The following is a 27,313-nucleotide window of genomic DNA, read 5'->3' on the forward strand; positions in this document are numbered from 1 at the left end:
GAAAGCTCTCTCCTGCTTTTGGATGCTAGTTAGTTTTACATTCTTTGAGCTACAAGAGGTGAGATGCTCCAAGGCCCAGGTTCACATGCTAGGGATGGGGAGGCAAGTGCACGTGGCTGGGCAGGAAGCCAGCTTTTGGGGCAACTGTTTTGAGACGCCCAAGGGGCATCTGCTGCATAGGAACCTGTACTGAAGATAACAGTAAAGGCAGCGGCATGTTACTGCTCAGAGACAGGGAAAAGCCTGTCACAATTGACCGAGGCTGCTATTAATCTCCGCTCAGTGGTAATTATTGCTTCTTCCTCTTTTCTTCCCTTTATTACTTTCTGAGTTGCTGTTAACATGATTTGAGTCTGAAGCATAAAGCGAATTGTGTGTGTGGCAAGTTTAACGCCCACATTTAATTCTCCAGTTCCCCCTAATTACACCCTATTGCACATCTGCACAATTATACCTTCAGGAGCCATGGGGAAACTGCAGCTAGTCCCCCGTTGCAGAGGAGACAAAGCACTGGGCATGTGAGCAAGGGCTGGATCCCAAGCCACTGAAGTCCCTGGGCATTTGGACATCAGCTCCAGTGGAGCTGGATCAGGTCCTCAGTGCTGTGCCAAAGGCCAGTGCCTGCTGGAGCAAGAGCAGCAGGGTGGAGGTGAAGGGCCAGGCCCTGGAGAGGCAGCACTAGAGCCCACGGCTAGCAACACATTCCCCAGATGTGGGCCAGATTTTTCCATCAAACTATGAATTTTGAAAATAGTCCTCTAGCCCCAATCAGCACTAAGTGGCAGCCCCACTAACCAGGAACCAAGACCCAGCCTCACCGGCAAGGAACTGAGACCCAGTACTTCAGTTTATCCTGCATATATTTTATTGCTACTTTATTTATTGTTTTATTGGGTGTGGAGGGGAGGTGGGGGCAACAGGATTAAGTTTGCTCTCAGGGCAGACCAAGAGACGTAGGTGGATGGGTGTTGCCTAGCTGTCTCAGTGAGGCCAACCCATGTCTATGGAAAATCGAGTCACCAGGACACAGACACCTAGCAACCAAAGACCCAGAGGCAGGAGGATTTCCCTGCCTCTCAGCAGGGAAGCTGAGCAGAGACCCCAGCTCAGAACAAAGGACTTGGAGGCGTGAGGGGGGAAGTAAAGATTTGGCTTCTGGAAGGAGCCTGGCTCTCTCAGCCGGGAGAGGACTGAGGAAGGAAGTCAGAAATACATCTTGGCTGGTGAGTTGCTCTGGGCTGAGCAGAATGGTCCTTGCTTTCACCTTCCTGTGTCTGCGCTGACCTATGGACTTCCTATGCTGGGTTCCAGTCAACTAATAAACCCGATTGTTCTGAAAACGCTGCTTGAGGGTCACTGCAAATACTGGCTGAGGTGGGTTAGTTCCTGCAGAGTGGGCAAGTCTCTCCCAGGAGACTGTCTCTCACTGGGCAGAGCTCACGACTTGAAGCTGGAGCCCAGAGGTTCAGTCTCAGGAGGCAGTGAGGCTGTGTGGTCGACCCTGAAGGACAAGTGAAAGCTCTTGGGGGTCTGGCCTAACAAAGGGGTTCCTCCTAGATGCTGTTGCAAAGCAGGGCACATAGCACAATCCTGGGGTCCGTGACACTGGACCTGGGTGTGGAAGATGCTTGGAAATGCAAACAAGTGTCATCGTCCCAGCTGTGATTCTGAACTGCTTTGTCAGAACTGATTGCTCCATCCTTGGTCTTGACTCTGGGTCCTTCATCCAGCTGGGGAGCCTTCCTCTTTGTCACACTTGCGTATCCTTGTGGTGGTGCAGAACCAGGGCCTGCTCATCCTGGTTGGGGCTTCCCTGTTTACTCCTGCCCCAGCTCAAAGGGCAGTGTCTACCTGCGCAGAACAATGCCTGCATGGCCAGGTGCCCCACATGCTCCCACACCTCTGGGCACACAGCTGCGAGGCTGGGGTGTGGGATGGGGCGAACTGTCAGCTCGAACGGGCAGGGCCTGGAACAGCCGGTGGGACTCCTCCTTCTGTGCCTTTGTCCAAGTACCATGTTATAAACCTCCCCCTTCTGCACCCTGCTGGCTGGGTGTGATGGGGTTCAGGACAGGTTGCTGGGAGGGGGGCGGAGCTGGATCTCCTTGTCCCACACGTGCAGGCTGCTTTGCCAGCACAACTCATGCACTGGAGTCGTACCCTGGACTGAACCCCTCCCACCGACCTCCGACGTCTTCATCGGGATGATTAACAGAGAGAACTTGGGCTCCCAAACTGCACTCCCCGGAGAAGCTGATCAGTCCTGAGCTGGCATCAGGCAGGGCCCAGCTGTGTCCTGGCATAGGCCCTGGGCAGCAAAGATTCCCAAGTCAGAGGTTACCGCCGGGACTCCAGAGAGGACTGGCAGGCGGCAGAGGAGCAGGCCTAGCTGGGATGGGCAAGGTGGTGCTGCTCGTATCCACGGCCAGAAATCGCCAGGTAGGTGAGAGGACACCATCTCCCCGGACGCATCCCAGCAGCACAGCAAAGCTCAGGTATGTCGGGCATCCAGAGTCACTGGGGGAGCCCAGAACCCAAGGGCAGGGCCAACCCAGCTGAGAGAGCAGCGCCCCCTGCTGGAGTGCAGGGGGTAATGGTGGCCAGGCAGCTCAAAGCGCCAGGCATGTTCCTCTACATCCCAGCACACAGTGCCCACCCAAAGGGGATGCCAGTGAGACTTGCAACAGGTGGGTGAGGCGCATGGGTGCCTCAAGGGCCCACTCCCCCCAGACGGACAGACAGACAAACAGTTGTGTATGGGGACAGATAAAGCATCACGCTTGTCACGTGTGCCCCCACCCCACCCCGAGCCGCCCTTCTGCCCATGGCCCCAAGCCAGCCCTTCCCTGCACATGGGGCCGTTGTTGGCCAAGGAGGGGTAGAGAGAGGTGCTGTCTGCTTCACCTGTGGCCAAGACCCTGCTCTGCCCACCACCCTGAGCCCCCAAACAGCACCCTGCATGCCCCTGCTCCCACTCTGGCACTTCAGTGTCTGGCCATCCCACTCCCTGCAGATATTTGTGCTCAGCTATGAGATTGGCTTCTGTTTCTGACCCCCACAGTCACCTCCATGGAGACAGACACAGCTGTGGGTGGTCCCTGGGGGCTGCGGAGCCATGGTGCGGCAGGCCGGGATGCGGGTCCAAGGTCTGGCTTTGAGACTGGGGAGTGCAGGTGTGCTGTATCGTCCTCCTGGGAACGGACACAGCCCACACCAGATGGAGTGCAGGGTTCCAGCGCTCATGCCTGCCTGCAGCCCAGGGCAGGGCGGGAGGGTTCGCCTAGGGGCCCAGGCCTTGCATCGCGCCCTCAAGCAGTGCTGGACAGAGGGAGAAGCACATGTGACGTCCAGCAGAGAAATCCTAGGGGGACGGGGGGACGCTGCAGTGTGTGACCCCTGCCCTGCCCCACTGAGCCCAGACCCCACAGCGCCCCTCCTTCTCTGGGTGGGGGAGGATGACTGGCTGAGTTTTAGGAACCATCAGTTTGGTACTGAGCCAGTTCTCCCTGCTCAGATCAAACCCTCATTGGGCCTCGCTCACCCCGGGGATTCCAGTCCCCATTGAGCTGACCTTGCGCAACCGGGCAGGGCTGGTGTCGGCATAGCTCACCCCGGTGCACCATTGCACTGGGGACTGGGACCCCTCTGAGCCCTCCTGCTCCAGCCCTGGCCAGCTCTTGGGACAGGCACCGTCATACTATCCCAGATGCCATTGTGCTGCCGTGGTTGGGGCAGTGAGGGGGGAGGGGTGGGCAGGTACAGGGTGGGCATGGTTATAAATAAAGCCAGCCCACACACTGTCCTGGTACAAGCCCATAAGGGTAGAAGGTGCTTGCACTGGGGGAGGAGGAGAGCACCTGGCAGAGGTGACAGTAAGCCGGTAGGCCCTGGTACGGCATATCGGCAAGAGCCAGTGCACCGTACCGGGGTGGGTCGGCTTCCCCAGGCACAATTTAAAGGGCCTGCAGCTCCCAGCAGCGGCTGGAGCCCTCGGCCCTTTAAATTGCTGCCAGAGCCCCGCTGCCGGAGCCATGGGGTAGCGGCAGCGGGGCTGGGGCGGCGATTTAAAGGACCCAGGGCGGTAGCGGCTGCCGAGCCCTGGGCCCTTTAAATCGTTCCCGGAGCCCCGCCGCCACTTCCCCAGGGCTCCAGCAGGCTCCGGGGACGATTGAAATGGCCCGGGGCGGTAGTGGCGACCGGAGCCCCATCCCCGTAGCCCTGGGAAAGTGGCGGTGGGATTCCGGGGACAATTTAAAGGGCCAGGACTCCGGCCACCGCTACCGCCCGGGCCCTTTAAACCGCTGCCAGAGCCCCAGGCTACCACTGTTACCCCCGGGAGGGGGAAGTAGGCACTTGCCAGTACAGGGTGGGCTGGGTCTGGCTCTGACCTCCCCCAGCCCCGCCCCTTCCGCCCAAGGACCGCCCCTTCCAGGGGCCAGAGCCGGCCCCAGCACAGCCCGTACCGGTAAGTCTCTAGACTTACTTTCACCCCTGGCGCCTGGACTCATTGGTGCCTGCCCAGGCCAGCTGGGTTCAGGATGAACCCAGAGCTGCTGGCTGGCAGGGCACGCCAGCACTGCATCAGGAACGGGAATGTGGCGCGAATTGAAATGCACAGAGCCGTCACTAACAACCTGAGGAGCTGGGCACAGCATGCTTTCGAGCTGCAATTCTGGTTAGGCTGCCTTACATGCTGTATTTGCATATTGCAGGCTTAATATGCGGCCTCGTAAAATACTTTAGAGAGAGAATCAGTCACAGACTAAAGAGAACAGGGAGGTTTTAAGGTGGCGTTTGAAGATTATTGAGCTAATGTCTTAGTGTTGGGGGGGGGACATGCTCTCTTGCCGCTTTCCCAGCACAGAGTCACAGGGATGGGGGTGTCGGGGGATACACACAGCCACGGGGATGGGGGGGGATGCACAGAGCCATGTGGACGGGGGGATCCGGGCGGGATGCACAGAGCCGTGGGGCTGGGCCAATGTGCAGCATGGGGGAAGTGGCTGGTGGAGGAGAAGCTGGGCTGGGCAGCAGGTGGGAAGAGGGAAGGCAGCTCAGGCTGGATTTGGAGCTGGTTGTGCCTGCTCAGCCTGGGAGGATGTTTGGGACCATCAGAAACCAGAGCCCAGTGGCCTGTGCACCTGGCCATCCAGGGATGGAGATGCAGGGAGCCTGTCGCAAGGGGAACAGCCCCAGTTACCCCAGGGCAGGACCCAGCGAGGCTCCTAGTGGCTCCACCTGCCTCTCCCTGCGAGACGCTGAAGCTTTAGCTGCTGCTGTAAGTTGATGCAGTAGTGGCACTTTCCCTGCTCATTGTCAGGCCCAGCAGCCTCGGCAGGGAGAGACAAGACACGTTTGGAGTCAGGGCAGATGCCAGGTCTTGGGGGCAGCTGAGGAGAGAGCTGGAAGAGCCAGGGAAGGGCCTCAGTGCACATAGGCTGGTGGGGATGGTTAATAGGGCTCCTGCGCTGCTCTGCTCCATGCAGACCCAGATCTTCACAAATGGGTGCCCCAAGAACAGCCTGGTTTTCCCACCTGCTGAGCACCCAGCAGCTTCATGACCCTTGTGTGACGAAGCGGGACTGTTCTTAGTGTTTCCTCTGAATATTGTGGGGGTGCCTCAGTTTCCCCTATGCAGTTCTTAAGTATCTAGGTGGTGGGGTAAGGGTGTATGATCATTGCAGAGCCCTAGAGGGCAGGTGTGTGCAGGGGTCTGGACACAGACAATGGCCAACACCCTGTTTCCTGGCAACTGATGACCTGGCCCTTCCCCCCTGCAAGGTGAGAGCTAAAGGGTTGGAGAACAAAGGAATCAGGTGACCTCCTGGCCCTGGGAAGGGACAAAGCCCAGAGGAGGGGAGCGGGGGCTGGAGAGAGTTTCAGTTTGGGGCTGGCTGGGGACATGGAGTGAAGTGCAGATGTGGTTGTCTGGCTCACTGCCCCCCAAAATGGACCCAGCTAAGGGGTCCTGTTCTCTGCACCTACAAGCTCTGTGTTAGACCATGTTCCTGTCATCTAATAGACCTCTGTTTTACTGGCTGGCTGAGAGTCACGTCTGACTGCACAGTTGGGACGCAGGAACCTCTGGCTTCCCCAGGACCCCGCCTGGGCAGACTCACTGTGGGAAGCGCACGGAGGGGCAGAGGATGCTGAATGCTCCGAGGTCAGACTCAGGAAGGTGGAAGTTGTGTGAGCTGTGTGTCCTGAAGACAGTCTGTTCACAGAAAGAAAAGGAGTACTTGTGGCACCTTAGAGACTAACCAATTTATTTGAGCATAAGCTTTCATGAGCTACAGCTCACTTCATCGGATGTGAGCTGTAGCTCACGAAAGCTTATGCTCAAATAAATTGGTTAGTCTCTAAGGTGCCACAAGTACTCCTTTTCTTTTTGCGAATACAGACTAACACGGCTGTTACTCTGAAACCTGTTCACAGAAAGGAGACTTCCCCAGAGTCCTGACTGGCTTCGTGGGAGCAGTTCCAGAGCATTGCCTGGGGACTCCATGACACCTCGGGCAGGGGGAAGGAGAGGGGTAACAGCTGGGTGGGAGGTAGAGGAGAGATAACAGCTGGGAAGGGGCTAGCAGAGGGAATAACAGCTGGGAAGGGGATAGCAGAGGGGCAACAGCTGGGCAGGGGGTAACAGCTGGGCCATGGGGTAGCAGAAGGGTAACAGCTGGGCAGGGAAGTAGCAGGTGGGTAAGAGGTGGGCCAGGGTATAGCTGTTGAGTAACAGCTGGGAAGGCATGTAGCAGAGGGGTAAGAGCTGAGCCGTGGAGCAGCAGAGGGGGTACCAGCTGGGCAGGGAAGTAGTGGAGTGGGTAACAGTGGGGATGGGAGGTAACAGAGTGGATAACAGCTGGGCAGGGGGCTGCAGAGGGGGAAACAGCTGGGCAGGGAAGTAGCAGAGGGGTAACAGCTGGGCAGGGCATCGTAGTGACAGCAGCTGGGGCAATGAGAACACCAGGCATTTGGAAGTGGCTGTCAGCGGTGCAAGGAGCTGAGGCTGATTTGGGTCAGCCTGGAGTGGCTCCAGTGCGGGTGTAAAGTGGTGTGCACCTGGCAGGTGGGTGGCAAGCAGTGGCTGCTCTCACTCTGCCCTGGCTCCTTGTAGCTTGTACCCCTCCAGGCAGCCCTGGGGCCCCGGCTGTCACTGCAGCTTGCAGCAACCTGGGCACCTGGGCTGGAGATGGTTGTCATCCCTGGAGGCTGCATTCTGGGGTGCGGCCTAGGGCAGAGCCTCCTGAGCCAGGAGCAGGGCAATTCCTCAGGGTGGCCCTCAGACGCCTTTGTAGACCCGTGGCGGGTAGGGCCAGACAGGCCTGTTCCACTCACCCCGTTTGACCTCCCACCACACACAGCCCAGAGACACTCACCCAGGGATTCCAGAGCCCTGCCCATCACTGGGGACTGGGCTGGGGTGGGGTGTTTACACAGTGCCACCCAATCTCCATTTATAGACTCCGAGTGATGGAGAATCCACTGCATCCCAGGTCAGTTGCCTGGGTGGTTAATGACCCTCATTCTTCACCCTTTGCACCTTATTTCTGGTCTGATTTTGACTGGATTCAGCTTCCAACCGTGGGATGTTGCTCTGCTTTTGTCCACCAGACTGAAGAGCCCTCTACCCCTGAGTGTGATCCTGCCACCCCTTCACTGTCTCCTTGATGAGCTAAACAGACTGAGCTTCAGAAGTGTCTCTCTGTGAGGCCAGTGACGGATTCCCTGTCATCGGATCATTTTGGTGGACAGGCTGCCAGGAGAAAGAGAGGGCATTGCACTGCTCTGGATTCCCTTTGGATGGGATCCCAGCCCCTGGCATCACAACACTTCAGTGGGTGCCATCAAACAACACTGAAATGGGGCCTCCCACTCCCAGCAGCAGCCCAGAGAGACAGCTCCACCTACCTGTGTCTGGGCACACGATGCTCAGGTAGCCAATGGAGGGCTTGGGCTCCCCTGATTTCCCCAGGCTATTTGGGGGTTTCTCAAAGACCCAGCTGCTGGAGTCCTGTGATACCATCATCCACTTTCATTACAAAAAATGGTAAGTTTCTAGCCTTCCTGTTTTTGGAAAAATCTGGAAAATATGACCTGTAACGGCTCTGATGCCAGAAGGCAAAGAGTCCTCCTTTGGCTGGTTATGTATTAATATCTCTCATTTTGGAGACTGTCTGATTGACTCATGGTTTTTGAATGCTTGGGGTCAGCCACGCTGGATGACCCGTGAATTGGGTGCTCCCCAGCCCCTGATCCCTGGGGTCAGGGGTTGGCCACTGGGTTATGATAAGACTAGGGGTGGGGGGGAAGCTGGGACCTTAACCCGGGTGAGGGGCTGCAGATTCTGGTATGCCTTCCCCATGCTGGAGTGTTGCCTCCTGTCTCTTTCCCCAGGGAGATGGCTGCCGGCACACAGATGGAGTTGTGGTTATATAGCTGCCTGCAGGCAGGCATTGGGCAGATGGCCGTGGTGCGAACTACAGAGGGGTCTGGCTTGGCAGAGGGGCTGCAGTTTAGTGTGGTGGGCTGGCCAGTGAGCAGCCCCCCGTGGGGCGTGCCCATCCACAGGAAGCCCTCGCGCATTCTCAGGGACTGTGGGGGCGGGGGGTACTTCTTTAACCAGCCAGTCATAGTGCCCTAAGCAGCCCAAGAGATGGGAGCTTTAGGACAGGGCCAGCCTGTGGGGGCAGGGAATGTCACCCCCTGGGGGAGAAGCCCCTCATACCCACAGCTTGTCACCTCTGCTCTCTGCACAGACCAGTGAAGGGCAGGGACATGGGGGAGGTGGTCCATTGTACACATAGACCCCCCCTCCAGCCCTATGAGATCTCACCCTGGGGGGGGCATTGTACTCTTAGACCTTTCCCCACAGCCCCATGAGGCTGCACCCCAATGGGGCTCCCAGCAGGGTAAGTTCCCTCTTTCCCTTCCCCACCTCATTCCTTGTCCACATCCCACATTGTGCTCATGCAGCTTTGCCAGCGTCAGCCCTGGGTTGGGGTTCCTGGTTCCATAGCTCCTCTCTCCCCTCTCCCCTACACCCCTGTCCCCTCTCCCTGTCTGTCTGCCCCACTGGACTCCTTCCACTCTGTCCTCTCACCTCCCACCCTAACCCCTTCACCCCGCCCTTCCTCCCTAACACTCACTGCCCTCCCTCCTTCCCCCACATATCTGGGGAGAGCACCTCCACTGCTCAGCACCTGGGGGCTCAGGGGAAGATGCACTGAGCTGGGAGTCTGGAGACCTACTGGTTGCCGAGAGCATCTCTGTGCATTCCACAACTGAGCAAGGCCTCAGAGCCCTCTCCATGAGGGAGGCAACATTTTTACAGAGCCCGTACCCTCTGGCAGAATTGGGCATAGACCCTTGGTCAGGAATACAACAAATCCAAGCCCCAGACTTGCTGCCATTCAAAAGGCATTTGCCGTAACTGTGTACTTGGCTACCCTGTTGGAAACCACTAGACAACACTTCCCTGCCAGAACCAGGAATAGATTATTATTTATTGTTTGAATGGCAGAAGCACCTAGAGGCGCAGTTAGGAATGGGGGCCTAATTGTGCTAGGCCCTATGCACATCATGGGCTGCCCCAAAGAGCTTACAATCGATGTATGTGACAAGAGACGAGGGAGGTTGTGATGTTCCCCTCTGGTATTGTCTGGACCAGTGATCTGCTAGGTCACTCCAATCCTTGACTTTGGGAGCCAGCCTTACCCTGCTCTGCTGTGAGAACCCCCACTGCTGGGCTGTTCACGCACAGCCTCTGGCATGTAAGCTGCTCCTTGGATTATGCAACTGAATTACACTAGCCAATACCTCTGGTCCCAGACACAAACCTAGAAACCTCTGTCTTGCAGTGTCCAGTTATGCCCACTGGATGCTACAAGCTTATATGAGTTCATCAATTTAACAAAGAAATTGATATGTACCAAGCTTCTTCTCCCAAGGGGAGTCTCTGACATGCTTCAAACCAAACGCACTGCTTCAGGTAGGATAAACAAACAGATTTATTAACTATAAAGATAGATTTTAAGTGATTATAAGTCAAAGCATAACAAGTCAGATTTGGTCAAAGGAAATAAAAGCAAAACTCATTCTAAGCTGATTTGAACACTTTCAGGGCCCTTACAAACTTAAATGCTTTTCACCACAGGCTGGCTAGTTGCCCTTCAGCCAGGCTCTTCCCTTTGATCAGCGCTTCAGTCGCTGGGTGGTGGTGGTGTCTGTAGGTGTAGGTGGAAGAGAGAGAGAGCATAGCAAATGTCTCTCCCTTTTATCATGTTCTTTCTTCCCACTTGGCTTTGCCCCCCCCCCCCTTCAGAGTCAGGTGAGCATTACCTCATCACAGTCCCAAACTGACCAAAGGAAGGGGGGTGACTCACTTGAGAGTCCAACAGATCCTTTTGTTGCTGCCTAGGCCAACGTCCTTTGTTCCTGTGAGGCTGGGCTGGGTTTGTCCCATACATGCCTTGATGAGGTGTGAACTGCCCCTCTGGTCTTGGAGAGTTTTTCCCTGGGCTTGCTTTAAGCCGTGAGGATACATTTTCAGCCTCAAAACTATAAACATGAAATTACAACCTATAACATTACTATAACATTAATTACTATAACATCAATGCTCAGTACATCGTGAGCCTTCCGAAGACACCTGACATGACAAACTTTGCATTGGATACCTCACAATCATATTATAAGGGTGAACATGGGGATGCTGGATGTTCCCCCGAGGTACAGAGCATCACAGAGGTTACACAGACAGCTCTGGGAGCACAGCGAACAGGGACTGTGCAGCAGTCACAGCCCAGCAGCCGCCCAGCCACCGTCCAGCCTTTCCTAGGCAGCAGACCTAGGTGGGGCTTGGAGCAGTTTAAGGCCGAGAACATCGTGGTTTTGCTTGTCCCCGGCATAAGGGCAGGTGGGGGAGGGAGTGAGAAGGTGCTTCTGGGATGAGCTGACTGATGGGTGCTGAAGGCTGCATCATTACCAGGGGGGAAGGGCGATGGCTCAGTGCCATCTAAAAGATGAGAGTTAGTTGGGCAGGCCATAGCTGGGAAGGGCTGATGTGTCGTTTGTGTTCAGTGCCGTGGAGGAGGTGGGGCCAGCATAGGGAGGCACAGGAGGGTGACCTGCTGAGCGCAATGAGCCAGGCAATGATCTGTCAGTAGTTTTTTGAAAGGGTTTAAGGGGGAAGATGAGGCTTGTCAAGGCCAGAGAGGAGGAGAAGGATGTGGTCATGAAGGTGAGAGATGATGAAGGCCTGGGCCAGAGACACAGCTGTGTGGCCAAAGGACAGGCTGGGTCTTAGACATGCCTGGCTGGAAGGAGGGATATGATCTAGACACAGCATGGATGTCTAGAGAGAGGGACGAGTTAAAGGCAATGCCCAGGTTACGGGCGTGATGGTGATGGCAGGGGACCAAGAGAGCAGGGTGCTCGGAGAGCTTGGGGGACAGATTAAGTGCTCTGTTTTGGACAGGTTGAGATTCAGGGTTTGTCTTCAGGGCACAGTTAACTCGAGCTCCCTATGCTCCGGTGACTCCTCTCGAGTCAGCCCAGCTCATGAGAGAGCAGCCCCACTGTGCAGTAACCCTCCAGCTGCTGTGTCTACATTGGTGCTCCTGTGAGGCGCTATGGCTCCTGGGGGCACATCCCCTGGTTCTTAGCGCTGCTGTGAGCTGCCGCTCTGTGGATTCTTTCCCAGTGAACTAGGGGAGAACTTGTCTGTCCTTGCTGGGCCCACAGGGGAATTGTAGGAAGGTGCTGGAGGACTAGTAGCACTCAAGTGGAGCTGGCCTTCATCCACACTAGAGTGGTTGTGTTAGCTGCTGACAAGTTGTGTTTGCCCAAGCTGTCGCCTGTACCCACGATGGCCCAGCCAGCTCCAGTTAAAAGCAGCACACTCGAGTGAGGGGTTTGTGTGAAGATGGGAGGGGAGCAAGAGGCAGCGCTCCTGTTATAACTTGAGTTAACTCTGCAGTGAAGAGGTCCCGTCCATCGCCTGCAGGTTGCTGCAGCCATGTTGGTCTCAGGATATGACAGAGACAAGGTGGGTCAGGTAACATCTTTGACTGGACCAACATCTGTCGGTGAGAGCCAAGCTTTCGAGCTGCAGAGTCCAGGTCTGGGACAGGTTCTCAGAGCTCCGTGCAGCTCAAGAGCTTGTCTCTCTCACCAGCAGAAGTTGGTCCAATTAAAGATGATACCTCACCCACCTTCTCCTGCTTCAGTTGGTGACAGGAAGCTCAGGTGAACAAGGGAGCTTGGTCAACTCAGTCCCATGGCTGTGAATGCTGCTTCCACAGCCTCGGGGCAGAGAGATGGGGGTCTGACTTCCCCCTTGCCCCCCGGCACCTTGTGTTGTCATTTCCACTGGTGGGAAGTGGGATGCAGCCGCTCTGCCTGGGTGGAAATGATGACACAAAGTGCCAGGAATGGCAAGTCGAGCTCAGGCACTTCAGCATGGGTGCCTACATGGCCATGCAGAGCATGAGCTGGAGGGTACCCGGGCAGCCCTGCCCCCTGTGTTGCCAACTCTCATGAGTTTGTCATGAGTCTCATGCATGATAATTATTGTTTTCCTGAAAGCCCCAGCTCCTGGAGCCAAGTGGAGATGTGGTGACTTCAGCCTTTATTCTTAAAGAAAAAGTCCGTTTCTGGCCCTCGTGGCTCTAGAGAAAGCAGCACTAAAGGCTCGAAAAGCAGAAGGCAAATAAAACGTGCCCCAATATTATTTTTAAAGAATCGCAGGATTTTAAAGCCAGTCTCATGATTTTTGGTGAGCCTGACTCGAGTTTTTGGAACATTTGGGGTCGGCAATACTGAGCCCTGGCACATGCTGTGCTGGCACTCGGGGGGGGCCTGGGTCAGCATGCATCCTTTGGTGATACAGCCCTGCCCCAAGAAGCAGCAGGGGCCCGAGGCAGCAGTGCAGAATGCCGAGGCCCTCTGACAGCCCCAGGAAGAAGTCAAGAAACTCCTGGAAATGGCAGCTGGTGTAGAGAAGCTGCCTCCTCACCAGTAAGTCCAGGAGCAGGGCTGTCCCGTACGGCACCCAGAGAAGGAAGAACAGACACGTCACCCCAACCCGCAGGTGCCAGCCACTCCTGCGCCATGTCAGCATTGCCTTGGCCACGCCCAGTGCGGCAGGGAGCAGCATGAAAACAGCCAGGCAGGATGTGACGTGGGCCAGGTGCCACCAGGCACTGTCCCTCATGATACAGAGCAACTGCGGGTGCCCCTCCGTTCCACTCAGCAAGGCAGCTGGCACTGCCAGGAGGACAGCTGCCACCCAGAGAGCCACGGCCATGCACCAGTGGTGCCGGCTGGGAACCCATTTGCCCCACATGGCACTGCATGCGCCGGCAGCCACCAGCAGCCCTTCAGCGAAGAGGCTCCCATGCCACAGCATGTATGCCACCTTGCAGAGCCCGTCACCAACGACCCATCCTTGGCTGATGCCGGCAGCAAAAAATGGCAGCGTGGCTGTGAAGATGGTGCTGCCAAGCGTCAGCTGGAACAGGGAGGCTCTGCCAGGGGGCCAGCTCCAAAGACTCTGGCAGTTGGCCAAGGCCACCACCAGGGCCAGGTTACTCAGCAGACCTAAGGCACAGACTACAGCCAGGAAGTTGAAGGCATAACTGCGAAAGAATGAACAGTAGCCACTGTGGCAGGGCGCAGAGGCCAGGGTGTCATAAGTCAGTTCAGAGTCATAGGAGTAATTCACCATCATGTCCTCAAAGCTGTAGCTGCTCATGTTCAGTTCCAGGTGGCTGGACTGGAAAAGAGAAACATCAGGTAGTTCAGCCCTGTGCCCCACCCAGCCGGCATTCCTTGACCATTGGGCTGCTCTATGTGCCCCAGGGGTTCACTCACTGGGTGATGGGGGTGCATTCTTTGGCCACCAGCAAGTCCCAGGAATTCACCTATTGAGTACTGGAGGATGTGGTTCTCTGGACTCCAGGCAGCTCTGTGGGTAGCAGGGTTTACACGCCGGGTGCTGGAGGGAGGCGTCATTCTTGGGACACCACATGAGGCCAGCATGGGAGTTGAGTAGGGATTACTTTTTCTCACCCCAGACTCAGAGTTTATTGGGCCATGTGGCTGTGGGAGTTGGGTGGTGCCTTTTGCTGGGGTGATGGCTCTGCTCGGATGAGCTGACCGCTGCAGTACCAGGCCCTTCCACCTCCAGGCCCACTTTAGGGAAAGGGGCAGGAACTACTGTGGCACAAGGACCAGGGGTTGGTATGAAATGCATGTGTGAGCAAAATTTGGAATTTCCATCCCCTGGAAAATTCCAACATCCCCACATTCCCCATATCCTCAAATGAGGCAAAAATGATTAATTTTTTCCATGGAACAGACATTCTGAAAAATTTCAGTTCCAAAATGTGGCAATGTTTTATTTCAGCATATACAGTCAAAATGAAACAGTTCAATATTCCTGAAATCAAAATGCTTCATTGCAACATTAAACTGCATTTTCCCATAGTGACACATTGCATTATGGGAGTTGAGTTCAGCAGCCTGATACTGCTGTTCTCCCTTGACCCAACTACATTCCTGGAATGCAACCTGAATCATGAGATTCCCATGATGCACCATGCAGCTCAGTCAGATTGCCTTATGAGCAAGGCAGTCCTCCAGGGAGTCTGGCTCATAGAAGAGAATGGGAGCCAGGACTACATCTCCCATAAGTAGGGCCCTACCAAATTCAGGGTTCGTTTTGGTCAATTTCATGGTCATAGGATATAAAAAATCTTAAATTTCATGATTTCAGCTATTTAAATCTGAAATTTCACAGTGTTGTAATTGTAGGGGTTCTGACCCAAAAAGGAGTTGTGGGAGTGGGGCGTTGCAAGGTTATTGTAGGGGGGGTTGCGGTTCTGCTACCCTTACTTCTGAGCTGCTGCTGGTGGCAGCGCTGCCTTCAGAGCTGGGCACCCGGCCAACAGCTGCCACTCTCTGAATGCAGTGCAGAAGTAAGGGTGGCAATACCGCGACCCCCTCTAAAATAACCTTATGACCTGCCTGCAACTCTCTTTTGATCAGGACCCCCAATTTGAGAAACGCTGGTGTCTCCCGTGAAATCACACAAAAGACCAGATTTCACGGTTTGTGACGCGTTTTTCATGGCCGTGAATTTGGTAGGGCCTACCCATAAGGCAACGTGACAGTGGGAAATGGTATAATGGCCCATTTTAAACCAGTGAAACATTCCGATTTGGCTCGAAATGACCTGCAATGAGCTATCACATTTCAGTTTACTCAACAGAAAATTTAAATTTTTCAGTACAATCAAAATTTTCCTGCAGAGAATTTCAATTGTTGTGGAAACTGCATATTTCTCTCAGAAAATCATTGCACCAGAATATTCCCAACAAACTCTACTTTACAAGGCATGCCTTGGAGATCCCTGCTCCATCCTGGAAATCTCTGCTCCATTGAGCAGGTTGTTGGTCGCACAGACATGGGCCTAGATTGTGCAACACTTCCTGCTGCTGGCGAGCACTCTCTTCATACGTGTGAGTGACAAGTGTTGCACAATCCAGCCTGTGGAACCTTCTGGTTGTGCCATTGTGTTTGGACAAGGAGTTTTAAAGGCTGCACTCCTATGTCTTAGTCTCTGACCAAGTTCTGCACTGATGGCTCAGAGGGAGCATCCTCACACCCATTTGTCACATCTCAGTGTTGCCAGCTTAGCTACTTTGTCAGTAGATTTAGCGACTTTTTGGTTTCCCTAGTGATAAAATAAGTGTCAAAGTGACCAGTGACAAATCTAGCGACTTTCGCTGCCAATTACTGTGACATTCAGAGAAAGAAGTCACCAATATGTATAGTTACAAAATCATTCACAAGCAGCTCAGTAGTGTTAATAAAATCCATTCCATGCTCTTCTTACTACATCTGCTGCACACCAAATCAATGTCATTATGTCTCAACTGAGCATGTCCTCGGAAGGAATTGCATTCCAGGGCTTCTTGGGCTGAGATCACAGTATTCTGCAGGCGAGGAAAAGAAGTTTGTGGAGGCTAACTGAATACTTTGCTAAAGCCAGGTGCACTTTGGAGAGAGCAGCACATTAGCCAGGGCTTGTTTTTACCCAAATGTTCTTTCTCGCTGCTCCGTAGTAGGTAGCACAGCCTGTGATGCAGGGAAAGATGGGTAAGGAAGCGGGCTGGGCGGGCGAGGCAGGTTAGCCAGTGAGGAGAGGAGTACGGATGGAAGGTGGGGTGGGATGAGACAGGGCATTGTGCCCCAAGGGGATGGGGGTCACTGTGCCTCCAGGAACAAAGCCCTTACTACAGGATCAAAGGTGGAGCTAGCTTGATTTCGGCTCCCCTTTACTCCTTCCCCTGGCTGGCCTTAACTGCCCAGCTGGGGGGGATTGGGAAGGGGTCTGGCTAGCAGATTTTTGTTTACTTTCAGAGTCATAGAATCATAGAATATCAGGGTTGGAAGGGACCTCAGGAGGTCATCTAGTCCAACCCCCTGCTCAAAGCAGGACCAATCCCCAACTAAATCACAACAGGTTAATGAAAGGGAGAGCCCAGAGCTGAGGGGAAGAGGGCTTCACCGGAGCTCGGTGCTGCAGGGAGCCAAGAAAGTAGATTTAAAAACAAAAATCTGCTAGCTAGACCCCTTCCCAATCCCTCCACTTCCAGGGTTTGATTTCTGAAAATAGTTGGGCTGCTAACCCCCGGCCAAGCCAGGGGAAGGAGTAAAACGGAGCCAAAATCAAGCTAGCTCCACCTTTGATCCTGTAATAAGGGCTTCATTCCTGGAGAATTCCCATTGGGGCACATGGCCCTGTTTCATCCCACCACACCTTCCATCCATGCTCCTCTCCTCACTGGCTAACCTGCCTCGCCCGCCCAGCCAGCTTCATTACCCATCTTTCCCTGCATCACAGGCTGTGCTACCTACTACGGAGCAGCAAGAAAGAACATTTGGGTAAAAACAAGCCCTGGCTAATGTGCTGCTCTCTCCAAAGTGCGCCTGGCTTTAGCAAAGTATTCAATTAGCCTCCACAAACTTCTTTTCCTCGCCTGCAGATTACAGTGATCTCAGCCCAAGAAGTCCTGGAATGCGATTCCTTCCGAGGACATGCTCAATTGAGACATAATGACATTGATTTGGTGTGCAGCAGATGTAGTAAGAAGAGCATGGAATGGATTTTATTAAAACTATCGAGCTGCTTGTGAATGATTTTGTGACTATACTCACCTGGGCGCATATATATATAATTATTTGTTGAATTCTCTGGACATTTTGTATAGTGACATTTTTGACTCCTTTTGAGTACTTAAACAGCTATATCTAGCAACTTGTCAGGGTTTGTCTGGTGACTTCCTGCTCTGTGGAATTGGCCACCCTGCGAGAGTCTGATTCCAGCTGCTGTGGGGTGGAGTTCGATTCCTGGTGCCTCCTCAGTTATGCCCCATCTACCTGGCTGTCCTGCTCAGACACAAACACAGGGTTGTTTCATAGCGAGACGTTTCTCTGTACGAAGGTGCATCGCTTGGGGGCCTGCCTGAAGGAGCCCCCATGGGCCCCTGAAATGTCCCACCTGGCCCTGCAGCTCCATCACTTTAGGACTCTCACAGACTGCCCTGCCAGGGGGAAGTCCTTATATTTGTCTCACTCTCACACAGCTTCTGTCTCTGGTTCCTTTTGGACTCCAAAAGGTCACAAATCCCTGTCCTCTCAGTGTGTCCTTCGTGCTGGCTTTTGTGCCAGTCCACTGGTCTGCTCTCAGGTCTTCAGTTTCCTACCTGGCTGACCTTTTCCTTTCCCCGTTTCCACAGGCACTTTTTCCCTGGCTGCATACACTGATCCCACATTCAAAAACATCTGTCTGCAGTGACAGCAAGCAAACTAGGAGCCAGGTTTATTGGCTGTTTATAGTCGCCTTTGCATTCAATGTTCTCCTGCAATATTCACACAAAGTAATTGTGTTTGTGTGGACGTGGGCAGTCCTGGCTTGAAAGGTGCAGTCACACATCCTAGAACCTCCTGTTTGATTAATTACCGTGGTGTCATGCTTTTGGACTGCGGTTTTTGGTAACACCCAGCTGTGCGAATAAGCAGTGTCCCATCTAGACCACATGTAGGCACTGGGCCAAGTTCAAAGACAAATCCAGTCTGATGTAATTTACCCTTTCTCTCAGCCCCTTCAGCACATCACCCCCACGCTCCTAGCCTCCACTCCCATGCCCCTCTGCTTCCACATCACCTCTGACCATGGCTCTCTCAATCTAACCAGCTTGCACTGTAACCCAGCTGAGTCCCCCTTTCTCCTTGGTAAGGAGGTTGGATGGTGCCTGAGTCAATGTGAGGAGCTGTTTTCTGCATAGGGTGACCAGACGTCTGGATATAAGGAGCTTTGTCTTATACAGGACCCTGTTACTGCTCCTGACCCCTGTCCTGATTCTTCATACTTGCTATCTGGTAACCCTAGTTCTGCCCTCATTTACACCTGTCCAGTGCCACAGTGCGGAGCTGAGGGCGAGGGAGTCTAAGTCACAGCCCCTCGCATCTCACTTCTGAACATCAGCCTCTGGAGGAGTGTGGAACGGGCTGGGAAGAGATGGCCAAGGGCCTGTATCTGGACTCCCATCAGGAAGGACTAGGGAAGGGCAGTGTGGAGGTCTCCAGGCTGTTTAAGGAGGGTGGAGGAGTGGGAGAGGTCTCTGTGGTCAGAGCAGAGGGTGGGGCTTCTGGTCTATACGTGAAGAGGAGTGTGAGATGTTGTAGCCACTGGGCCATGCTGGGGAGCTGGGATGAGGGGGGAGGGTTGAGTCTCTGGTCTAAGGCAAGACATTTGTGCCCCTAATGAGAGGCTGATCTGGAGGATGGGCCATGGGCTCTATGTGTTTGGGGACAGGGGGCTCATGGCCAATGCTGGAAAGGCTGGTGGGTTCAGGAGAAGGCTGCTGTTTTGTGGGCTGAGGCCAGGCTGGGCCCTGGGCAGAATTATAGCTGTGACTGAGATGAAGCTGGCTTGCTAACATTTATTATTACAACCACTTTCTCATAGCCAGGATGCTTAGAATTAATGGAGCTTATTTACAACTGTAAGCAGAGTCAGGATGAGCTCCATCCTGACATCTGGTGGTGAGGAGTGGCAAGTTGTGGAAAAGAACTTCAGGGGCCGATCTCATTTGCATAGGCACACCCACCCTGCCTAGAATGAGGCCATAGCTGCCCAAATGGTCACTTTGGCTGCTGTGGAATCGCCAGTGTCTCTGTTATTGGGGCAGGAAGAATAAATTATTATTACCCTGATTATGGGAATCAAGGACAGTGGAACTGTACTTGGCCTTTTGTTATGCTGGAGGGACTCGCCATCAACTAAGTAGCACTCGCTAGGCAAGGGACATGGGTTCCAAAACTCTGTGAGTTGAGAGAGGTTGGGGGTAGGTATTAATGCTTGGTGGTATGGGCCTCACATGCTAATTGTGCTTCCTCTTCTCTCCACTGTGGAATATCAGGGCTAATTTTGATTCCATTAGGAGGCTACTGAGCTGAATTTGCTTTGGGCTAATGGTGCACCAGCACTGAGGCTCCCCTACTACAAGCTGAAATCACAAAAGAGCTAAACTGACTAAGAGCTGAGATCACTGAGTGTTGTGTTAAGTAGTGGGGGAGCCTGAAGCTATATGATAGAGCAGTTTGCGGGATGGTGAGCGGAGTGGATGGCAGAGCATTGCAGTTTGTGGAATGGCGAGCGGAGTGGAGTGGCTGGTGGAGCAGAGCAGTTTGAGGGACGGCGAGCAGAGTGGCTGGCGGAGCGGAGCCCCATGGAGAGGTGGGCTGTCAGCTTTGGACCACGTAAGGTGCCCCTTAACCCCCCGCCCCGCCCCAATCTTCACCCAGGTTGGGAGGTAAAACTCTGCAGATAAATTTTTGAACTCTGGGGCTGCCCTGACCAAGGACAGAGACTTTGGGGTTGTTGGACTTTTGGGACTTTGGGTGATTTTGAGTTGCTGGACTCAAGAACCAAAGGGAAAGGACATGCCCCCATTTGCTTGGGGTGGGTTTTGCTCATGGGTTGTGTTATGAATCCTGTTGGTGGTGTTTCCCCAAAATAATGCCACATTGTTTCTCTCTGTTATTAAAAGGCTTTTTGCTACACTCAGACTATGTGCTTACGAGAGGGGAAGTATTGCCTCTTGGAGGCGCCCAGCGGGGGTGGTGTATATTTGTCCCAGGTTACCAGGTGGGGGCTCGAGCTGGTTTTGCATTGTGTTATTGGAATGGAACCCCTAGATACTGAACTCGGCCCTTGTTGCTGCCAACTCTGACAGGCAGAAGGGTTACACAACCATCGCTATGTCTTAAGCAAGTGTGTTATCTGAGTGTAACATTCACTATGTGTGAGGCAGGCTAGGCAGGGCTGGACCTGGGCGCTCACCTGCTGGCACAGTCCAGGAGAGGGGGAAGGTAGTGTGAGGGAAGGAGGGGCAGACAAACACCATGAAACAAGCAGTGATCACCTGGCGTCTGATGCTGGGTGAGGAAAAGGTGTCTCTTGGCTACACTCGAACTGGAGGTAACAGCTATAAATCCCTTTCATTACGCATAGGAAATAAGGCCTAGAAATAAGGCCTTTTCCTAACATCCCATTGCAAGCTGAGCTCTGTCAGGCAGCAACTGGGGCTGTTTCATTGAGCAGATGTTTTGTGACATGAGCTGGAATCTCCTCGAGTCAGTGATGGACAGTCATTGACACCGGTCTCTACAGCACCTTAGAGCCCAGCTAATCACCAACTGAGTGGGGCAGCAAAGTTTGTTTTTTAACCCTCATTCAACACCAATTTGTGTTACTGTAACTGCAAAGCATGACGAGCGGTGTTTTCACTTAACAGATGTTTGTCTAGAACTTTAACTCCATCATCACAGAGTTTTTGTTAGATAATTTTCTTAGTTTTTGGAAAGATTTTTAACTGTAGAGAGTGAAACTGTCGTGTAGATGGTGCTGTTGGAAATTGGGTCTAGGAGCAAACTGGCTTCCAGCAGCGCAGGCTGTGTGGACGGTCATGGAGTGCGTCCAGGAGACTCCATTTCCTTAGAGCACAAATCGCCAGTGTAGTGCTCTCTGAGTACCTCACAATGTTAATGCTTAGACATGGAGCTGGAGTCACCTCCTCCACCCAGTTCCCCAGGTCTCTCCACCCTAACAGGGCCAGCTGCTGCGGCAGAACTGGCTGCAGGCAGGAAGGCAGCCATGCAATCAGGAGTTTCCCTTGCCTCTCCCTAATTGGCCTGTGATTTATGACCTGTGACACAAGACAAGAACAATGGCCTGGCAGAGCCCCTCTCATCATCCACAGTGGGAACAACTGGCCTCATTTCCCAGCACAAAGTGAACCCTCCATGGCCAGTTGCTGGGCTCAGCCCAACGGACAGTGGGGAAATCCAAGAGGCAGATTCCCCTCAGAGGTGGCCCCTTATGGGCCTCGCCCCTCAGACTGGATTGCTGAGGCTGTTTGAGATAGGAACAGAACAGCTTGGCAGTGAAGCATGGGGGGCCAGCAATGCCTGGTACTGCGGGGAGCAGGACAGCCGGGGTCCCACAGAATTGGGTCTGGGTTTGGCTGTGTGGAGTGTCTCTGGATACAGAGTGTTAGAGAGCCCAGGGCAGGGATCTCACCACCAAAAGCCCTTCAGACAACTCCAGACTGGAATGGGACATTCCCGAAAACAGCCCCTCTGCGCTGGCGTTGCACCCGACTGTTGGGGGATCACGGGGCCAGTCTGGTGGCCTGACTGAGGGCTAGTGAGCTGCCTGCTCTGTGTGGGATCCAGGCCTCAGTCTTCCCCTTGGCTTCCTGTTTCTCAGCAGAGGAGGCCACAATGAGGGAGCGAGTGAGGGACCAGGAGCAAGGGGAGGTGGGGGGAGAGGGACAAGGCAAGCACAGGTGAAAGGGGAGCCTAGATTCAAGGGAGGCCCAGGGACAAGGCAGGCCCAGGGGTGAAGGGGACCCAGGTGCAAGGGTGGCCCAGGGATGAGGGGGGACCAGGTGTTATTGGGGGGCTCAGGGACGCAACAGGCCCAGATGTAAGGGGGGTCCAGGGGCTAGGGGAGTTCAGGTATAAGGGAGGCCCAGAGACGCAGCAGGCCCAGGTGTAAGGGGCACCCAGGAACACAGGCCCTCTTTGACTACAGTAGGAGCTAGAGAAAGATGAAAGAAAGCGGAGGTGCTCTACTTAGCAGGGAAAGAGAGCTAATAACTGAGGACAGCAAGAAAGCTGGGGTGTTTTATGCCAATTTTTTTTCAGGCTTCATTAAAAAGATTAATGGTGACCAGATATGCAACAGGACTACTGTTAACAAGAAGGGGGAAGGAACACAAGCTAAAACAGGGCAAGAACAGGTTAAAGAATATTGTGATAAACTGGATGTATTCAGGGCCTGATGAAATTAAATGACAAACTAGCTGAAGAAATCTCAGAACCATTAGCAATTACCTTGCAGAGCTCATGGAGGACAGGTGGGGTCCAGGGGACTAGAGAAGGGCAAACATAGTGCCTATGTTTAAAAAGGGGAACAGACGATCAGGGGAATTATAGACCAGTCAGCCAACTTCGATACCTGGAAAGATCCTCAGCAAGTTTACGTTAAGCTAGGGGTAGAGGTAGATCTGCTGGAGGGTAGGGATAGGGTCCAGAGTGACCTAGACAAATTGTAGGATTGGGCTAAAAGAAATCTGATGAGGTTCAACAAGGACAAGAGCAGAGTCCTGAACTTAGGACGGAAGAATCCCTTGCACTGCTTCAGGCTGGGGACCGACTGGCTAAGCGGCAGTTCTGCAGAAAAGGACCTGGGGATTACAGTGGATGAGAAGCTGGATATGAGTCAGCAGTGTGCCCTTGTTGCCAAGAAGGCTAAGGACATATTGGGCTGCATTAGTAGGAACTTTGCTAGCAGATCGAGGGAAGTGATTATTCCCCTCTATTCGGCACTGGGGAGGCCACATCTGGAGTACTGTGTCCAGTTTTGGGCCCCCCACTGTAAAGGATGTGGACAAATTGGAGCGAGTCCAGCGGAGGGCAACAAAAATGATTAGGGGGCTGGAGCACATTACTTACAAGGAGAGGCTGAGGGAACTGTGTTTATTTAGTCTGCAGAAGAGAAGAGTGAGGGGGGATTTGATAGAAGCCTTCAACTACCTGAAGGGGGGTTCCAAAGAGGATGGAGCTAGGCCAGGCTGGGGCAAACTTTTTAGCCTGAGGGCCACATCGGGGTATGGAAATTGTATGGCGGGCCATGAATGCTCACAAAATTGGGAGTAGGGGTGCGGGAGGGGGTGAGGGCTCCAGCTGAGGGTGCTGGCTATGGGGTGGGGCCAGAAATTAGGAGTTCAGGGTGCAGGAGGTGGCTCTGGGTTAGCGTGTACGAGGGTGAAGGCTCTGGGGTGGGGCTGGGGATGAGGGGTTTGGGGAGCAGGAGGGGGCTCCAGGCTGGGACTGAGGGGCTTGGAGGGTGGGAGGGGGATCAGGGCTGGGGCAGGGGGTTGGGGTATGGCAGAGGGGTGTGAGGGGTCTGGCTGGGGGTGCAGGCTCTGGGGTGGGGCTGGGGATCAGGGGTTTGGGGTGCAGGAGGGTGCTCCAGGCTGGGACCAATGGGTTCAGAGGGCAGGAGGGGGATCAGGGATGGGGCAGGCTGTTGGGGCATGGGGGTGGGTGAGAGCTCTGGCTGGGGGTGGAGCTGGTGATGAGGCGCTTGGGGTACAAGAGGGGGCTCTGGGCTGAGATCGAGGGGTTCAGAGGGTGGGATGTGGTTCAGGGCTGTGGCAGGGGATTGGGGCGCGGGATCGGGGTGCAGGGTCTGGGCGGCGCTTACCGCAGGTAGCTCCCGGAGGCATGTCCCCCCTCCAGCTGCAAGGCACAGCCAGGCAGCTCTGCGTGCTGCCCCGTCTACAAGCACCACCCTTGCAGCTCCCGTTGGCTGTGGGGGCGGCGCTTGCAGACGGGGCAAAGTGCAGAGCCACCTGACTGCACCTGCGCGTACTACGTAGGAGCTGGAGGGTGATCATGCCAGCTGCTTCCTGGGAGCCGCGCAGAGTAGGGCTAGCCCCCGACCCCGCTCCCTGGCTGGAGCGTGGGAGCAGGGCAAGCCCCCGACCCCACTCCCCGGCAGGAGCTGAGGGCTGGATTAAATGGTCTGATGCGCCGGATGTGGCCCACGGGCTGTAGTTTGCCCACCCCTGAGCTAGACTCTTCTCAGTGATGGCAGATGACAGAACAAGAAGTAATGGTCTCAAGTTGCAGTGGGGGAGGTCTAGGTTGGATATTAGGAAACACTATTTCACTAGGAGGGTGGGGAAACACTGGAATGGGTTACCTCAGAGCTTTGGTCTCCTTCCCCCGGTGAACCTAGCTTAGGGGGAAGGGAAGGGTTGGGGGGGACTCTGGCGGCTGGGGAGGGGTGAAATGGGGCAGAATGAGAATGTGGGGAACAGCCAGGGAAGCCTAGGGGTCAGGAACAGATGGGAGAGGCTCAGCAGAGACTCGGGTAATGTGGGGCCAGAGAGAAAAGCAAGGCAGGACCAGCCAAGAGACAGGGGAGAATAATAACAGGGTGGAGGAAATGCAAATGAGAACCGGCTGGAGCTGCAGCTGGTGGGGAAGGAGGGACCCTGGAGAAGAGCAGGCTGGCTCTCTGGGGCTTGTTTGCCATGCTTGGCCCCAGGGGGCAGAGCTGTCCAGCCTGTGACACTGGGGCCCCCTGGCATCCAGGCGAGAGGGGAGAACCAAAGCCAGCCCTGGAGATGGGGTGAGTGTGGGCCTAGGCACATGCTCTTTCATGGGAAGCAGCCAGTCCTATGCCCAGCTGGCCCCTCTGCCTGCCCCCCAGGGCGCAAGAGCAGCAGCATCAGGAAGTCGTGTTTTCAGAGCTAATGCTCTGATCATCATTTTTACAAAGCCATTTTCCTGGGGCAAAGGCCGTAAATCATGGTCAGTGCCTGGCTCAGGGCCCCAGGACAAGGCTGCAGCCAAGCTGCCAGGCAGGCTTGGTGCTGGATGCTTCACAGATGCCGTGGCTCATGCAGCCATGATACCAGCCAGCCAGCCATGCTGGGCACAGCTCTCAAGCCGGTGATAGCAGCTTCCAGCTCTAGCGCTGCAGACAAGAGCCAGTCTGCCCCACGTGATGACCACTCACTGACCAGGGGATCAGGCAGAAGCTGGGGGATCTGTGATCTGTGTACCAGCCAGCTGTCTGGGTTCAGTTTGCAAGTACAAATGATACTGCAACCCCCTGAGCTCCTGTGCTGGATGGGAAGAGGGGGAACGACGCCTCTGGATAAACAGCACCACTCCCAGGCCGTCATTGTTGGTGTTCATCCCAATGGAATCCACTCCTGACGACTTAGGAGTGGCCCAGGACTGGGATGGCTGGGGATTGGGATTGAGACGCATGGGAAGCCCAGGGAAGCAGGGAGCATCCCTCTCTAGTGTCCCCTGTTTGGAGAGATGTCACTCATTTTTGTCTCACCTGCATTCCCCCCAAACTCAGTGTCTCCTCACTTTATTGGAGGAAATTGCCATCAGAAATAATGACTCTTGCAGAGGAGATTCTAGAGCTACTTTCCCCAAAGGAAGGAATCCTGCAGTACCTTCCCCTTCCTGCAGGGAGAGCTGGCGTGCTCCTTGGTTTGGGTCTTTGTCCCACTTGGAGCAGGGAGCTGAGTGAGTGGAAAGCCCCCGTCACAAATCATAGGTACAGGGCGTCTCTCCCCTGGCACTGGCAGGTGGAGGGGGAGGCAGGAGGAGAGCTGAGGGGGGAAATGCTTTCCCATCCCATGGAAGTTTTCAAGAGCTAATTTTTTCCCCATTCCACATCAGCTGGACATCAAGCACTGTCAATGTTTTCCTGGAAAAACCAGAGAGCGAGCGAGAGCAGCGTTCAAATATCCAATAATCCAGAGGTTCAGCTGCTCTGCTGGAGACCTGGGATCACATCCCAGCATTGCCTGGCTTGGTGCAGGGCCTTGAATCTGGGGCTCCCCTCAGTACCCGAACCCCAGGATCTGTCCTGACTTAATTACTCGGACTAAGCAGAACAGTGCAGACAGCCACGCTGGAGAGAGGTCCTATAGTCCAGGTTCAGATGTGGGCCTGGGGAGTGCCCGAAGCACTGGGCTGTCAGCAACTGGGACAAGGCGCTAGCTGGCTTTGACCAGAAATTTTATTCTGGAGCTGAGAAACCTTCCTGGGCAGTTTCACAGATGCCAAGACATTCCCAAGGAAAGTCTCCGTTTCCACGACTCACCATTTTCCAATGAAAACCTGTTTTGTCAGAAAGCCCTGACCAGCTGTACTCAGGAGCGAGGAGCATTAACCAGCAGGTGCCTGTGTAATGCCGACAGACCCTGGTCATAAGCAGGTGGGATCGAACTGGGGACCTCTGAAGTTAGCCTTAGTGCATGAGCCTCTACCACATGAGCTAAAAGCCACCTGGCTGTTAGCTAAGGCTGTAGAGCAGACTCATTTAACTCACTCTCTAAGTGGTCTTGGTGCCACTAGATGGGACAGAACACCACACCCAGAAGTTGTGTGGGTTACACCTGCACCACTTCACACTCTGCCTTTACTCTCAGCCCCTCACCTTTACTACCGGAGTGAATCTATTTTAGGAGGACAGTGGAGGTAGGCAAAGGAGCCCCTGGACTCACCACAATGATGATGCAGTTCCCCATGGTGTCCGCGTGCTGTGCGAATTGTGGCTGATACAGGAGAGCTCTCTCTGCCTCTGTCTGTCTCTCCAAGGGGAGGGGACAGGCTGCTGTTACAAGATAAGAGCTGGGACACCAAAAACAAACTTTCTGCTCCTGTAAAACCCCCTGAGTGAAGGAAACAGGAGGAGGCAGGGCTGCCAGTAAGTTCCTGGAGCCCTCTGGGCAGGAAACACTTCTGGAGGGGACCAATGTACTGGATATCCTGACAGGGTCCCCAGGGCCAAGGAATGCATCTCTTTTCCAGGCTTCCTGTCTGAATGCTTCATATACATGTTCCAGGCCCTGAGACAGACGCATGCCAGAGACCTGACCCGACTGACTCCATATCTCAGACTACACGTAGCACCAACCTACAGCCAGATTGTAGCCAACCCCACATGGCATCCTTCGGGGTCCAGTTCACTGGCCCGCATGGTGTGGGCACCTGTCCTTCCCTGCTCCTCCCAGTCTCACGGCCCTCCCATTCCACCATCACCCTCACCTCTCTGGCTTGTTCGATTGCTTCTTACCTTAGAAATGTCAGAACTAGTGATCCTTGGATCCCCTGGTTCAGCTGGAGGACTCATGGC

General features: G+C 54.4%; 1 protein-coding gene across 1 annotated transcript; it reads right to left on the reverse strand.

Annotated features, from left to right (window-relative positions):
• Positions 1 to 9,989: 9,989 nt before the first annotated feature.
• ACKR1 (atypical chemokine receptor 1 (Duffy blood group)) lies at positions 9,990 to 26,811 on the reverse strand. The gene is given in 3 exon segments (XM_027828371.3): positions 9,990 to 12,852; positions 12,854 to 13,774; positions 26,682 to 26,811. Coding segments are annotated over 3 exon segments (1,176 nt in total). The 5' UTR covers positions 26,706 to 26,811; the 3' UTR covers positions 9,990 to 12,621.
• Positions 26,812 to 27,313: the final 502 nt, after the last annotated feature.

The sequence above is a fragment of the Chelonia mydas genome, chromosome 24 (assembly GCF_015237465.2).
Source record: "Chelonia mydas isolate rCheMyd1 chromosome 24, rCheMyd1.pri.v2, whole genome shotgun sequence".
Classification (NCBI taxonomy): domain Eukaryota; kingdom Metazoa; phylum Chordata; order Testudines; family Cheloniidae; genus Chelonia; species Chelonia mydas.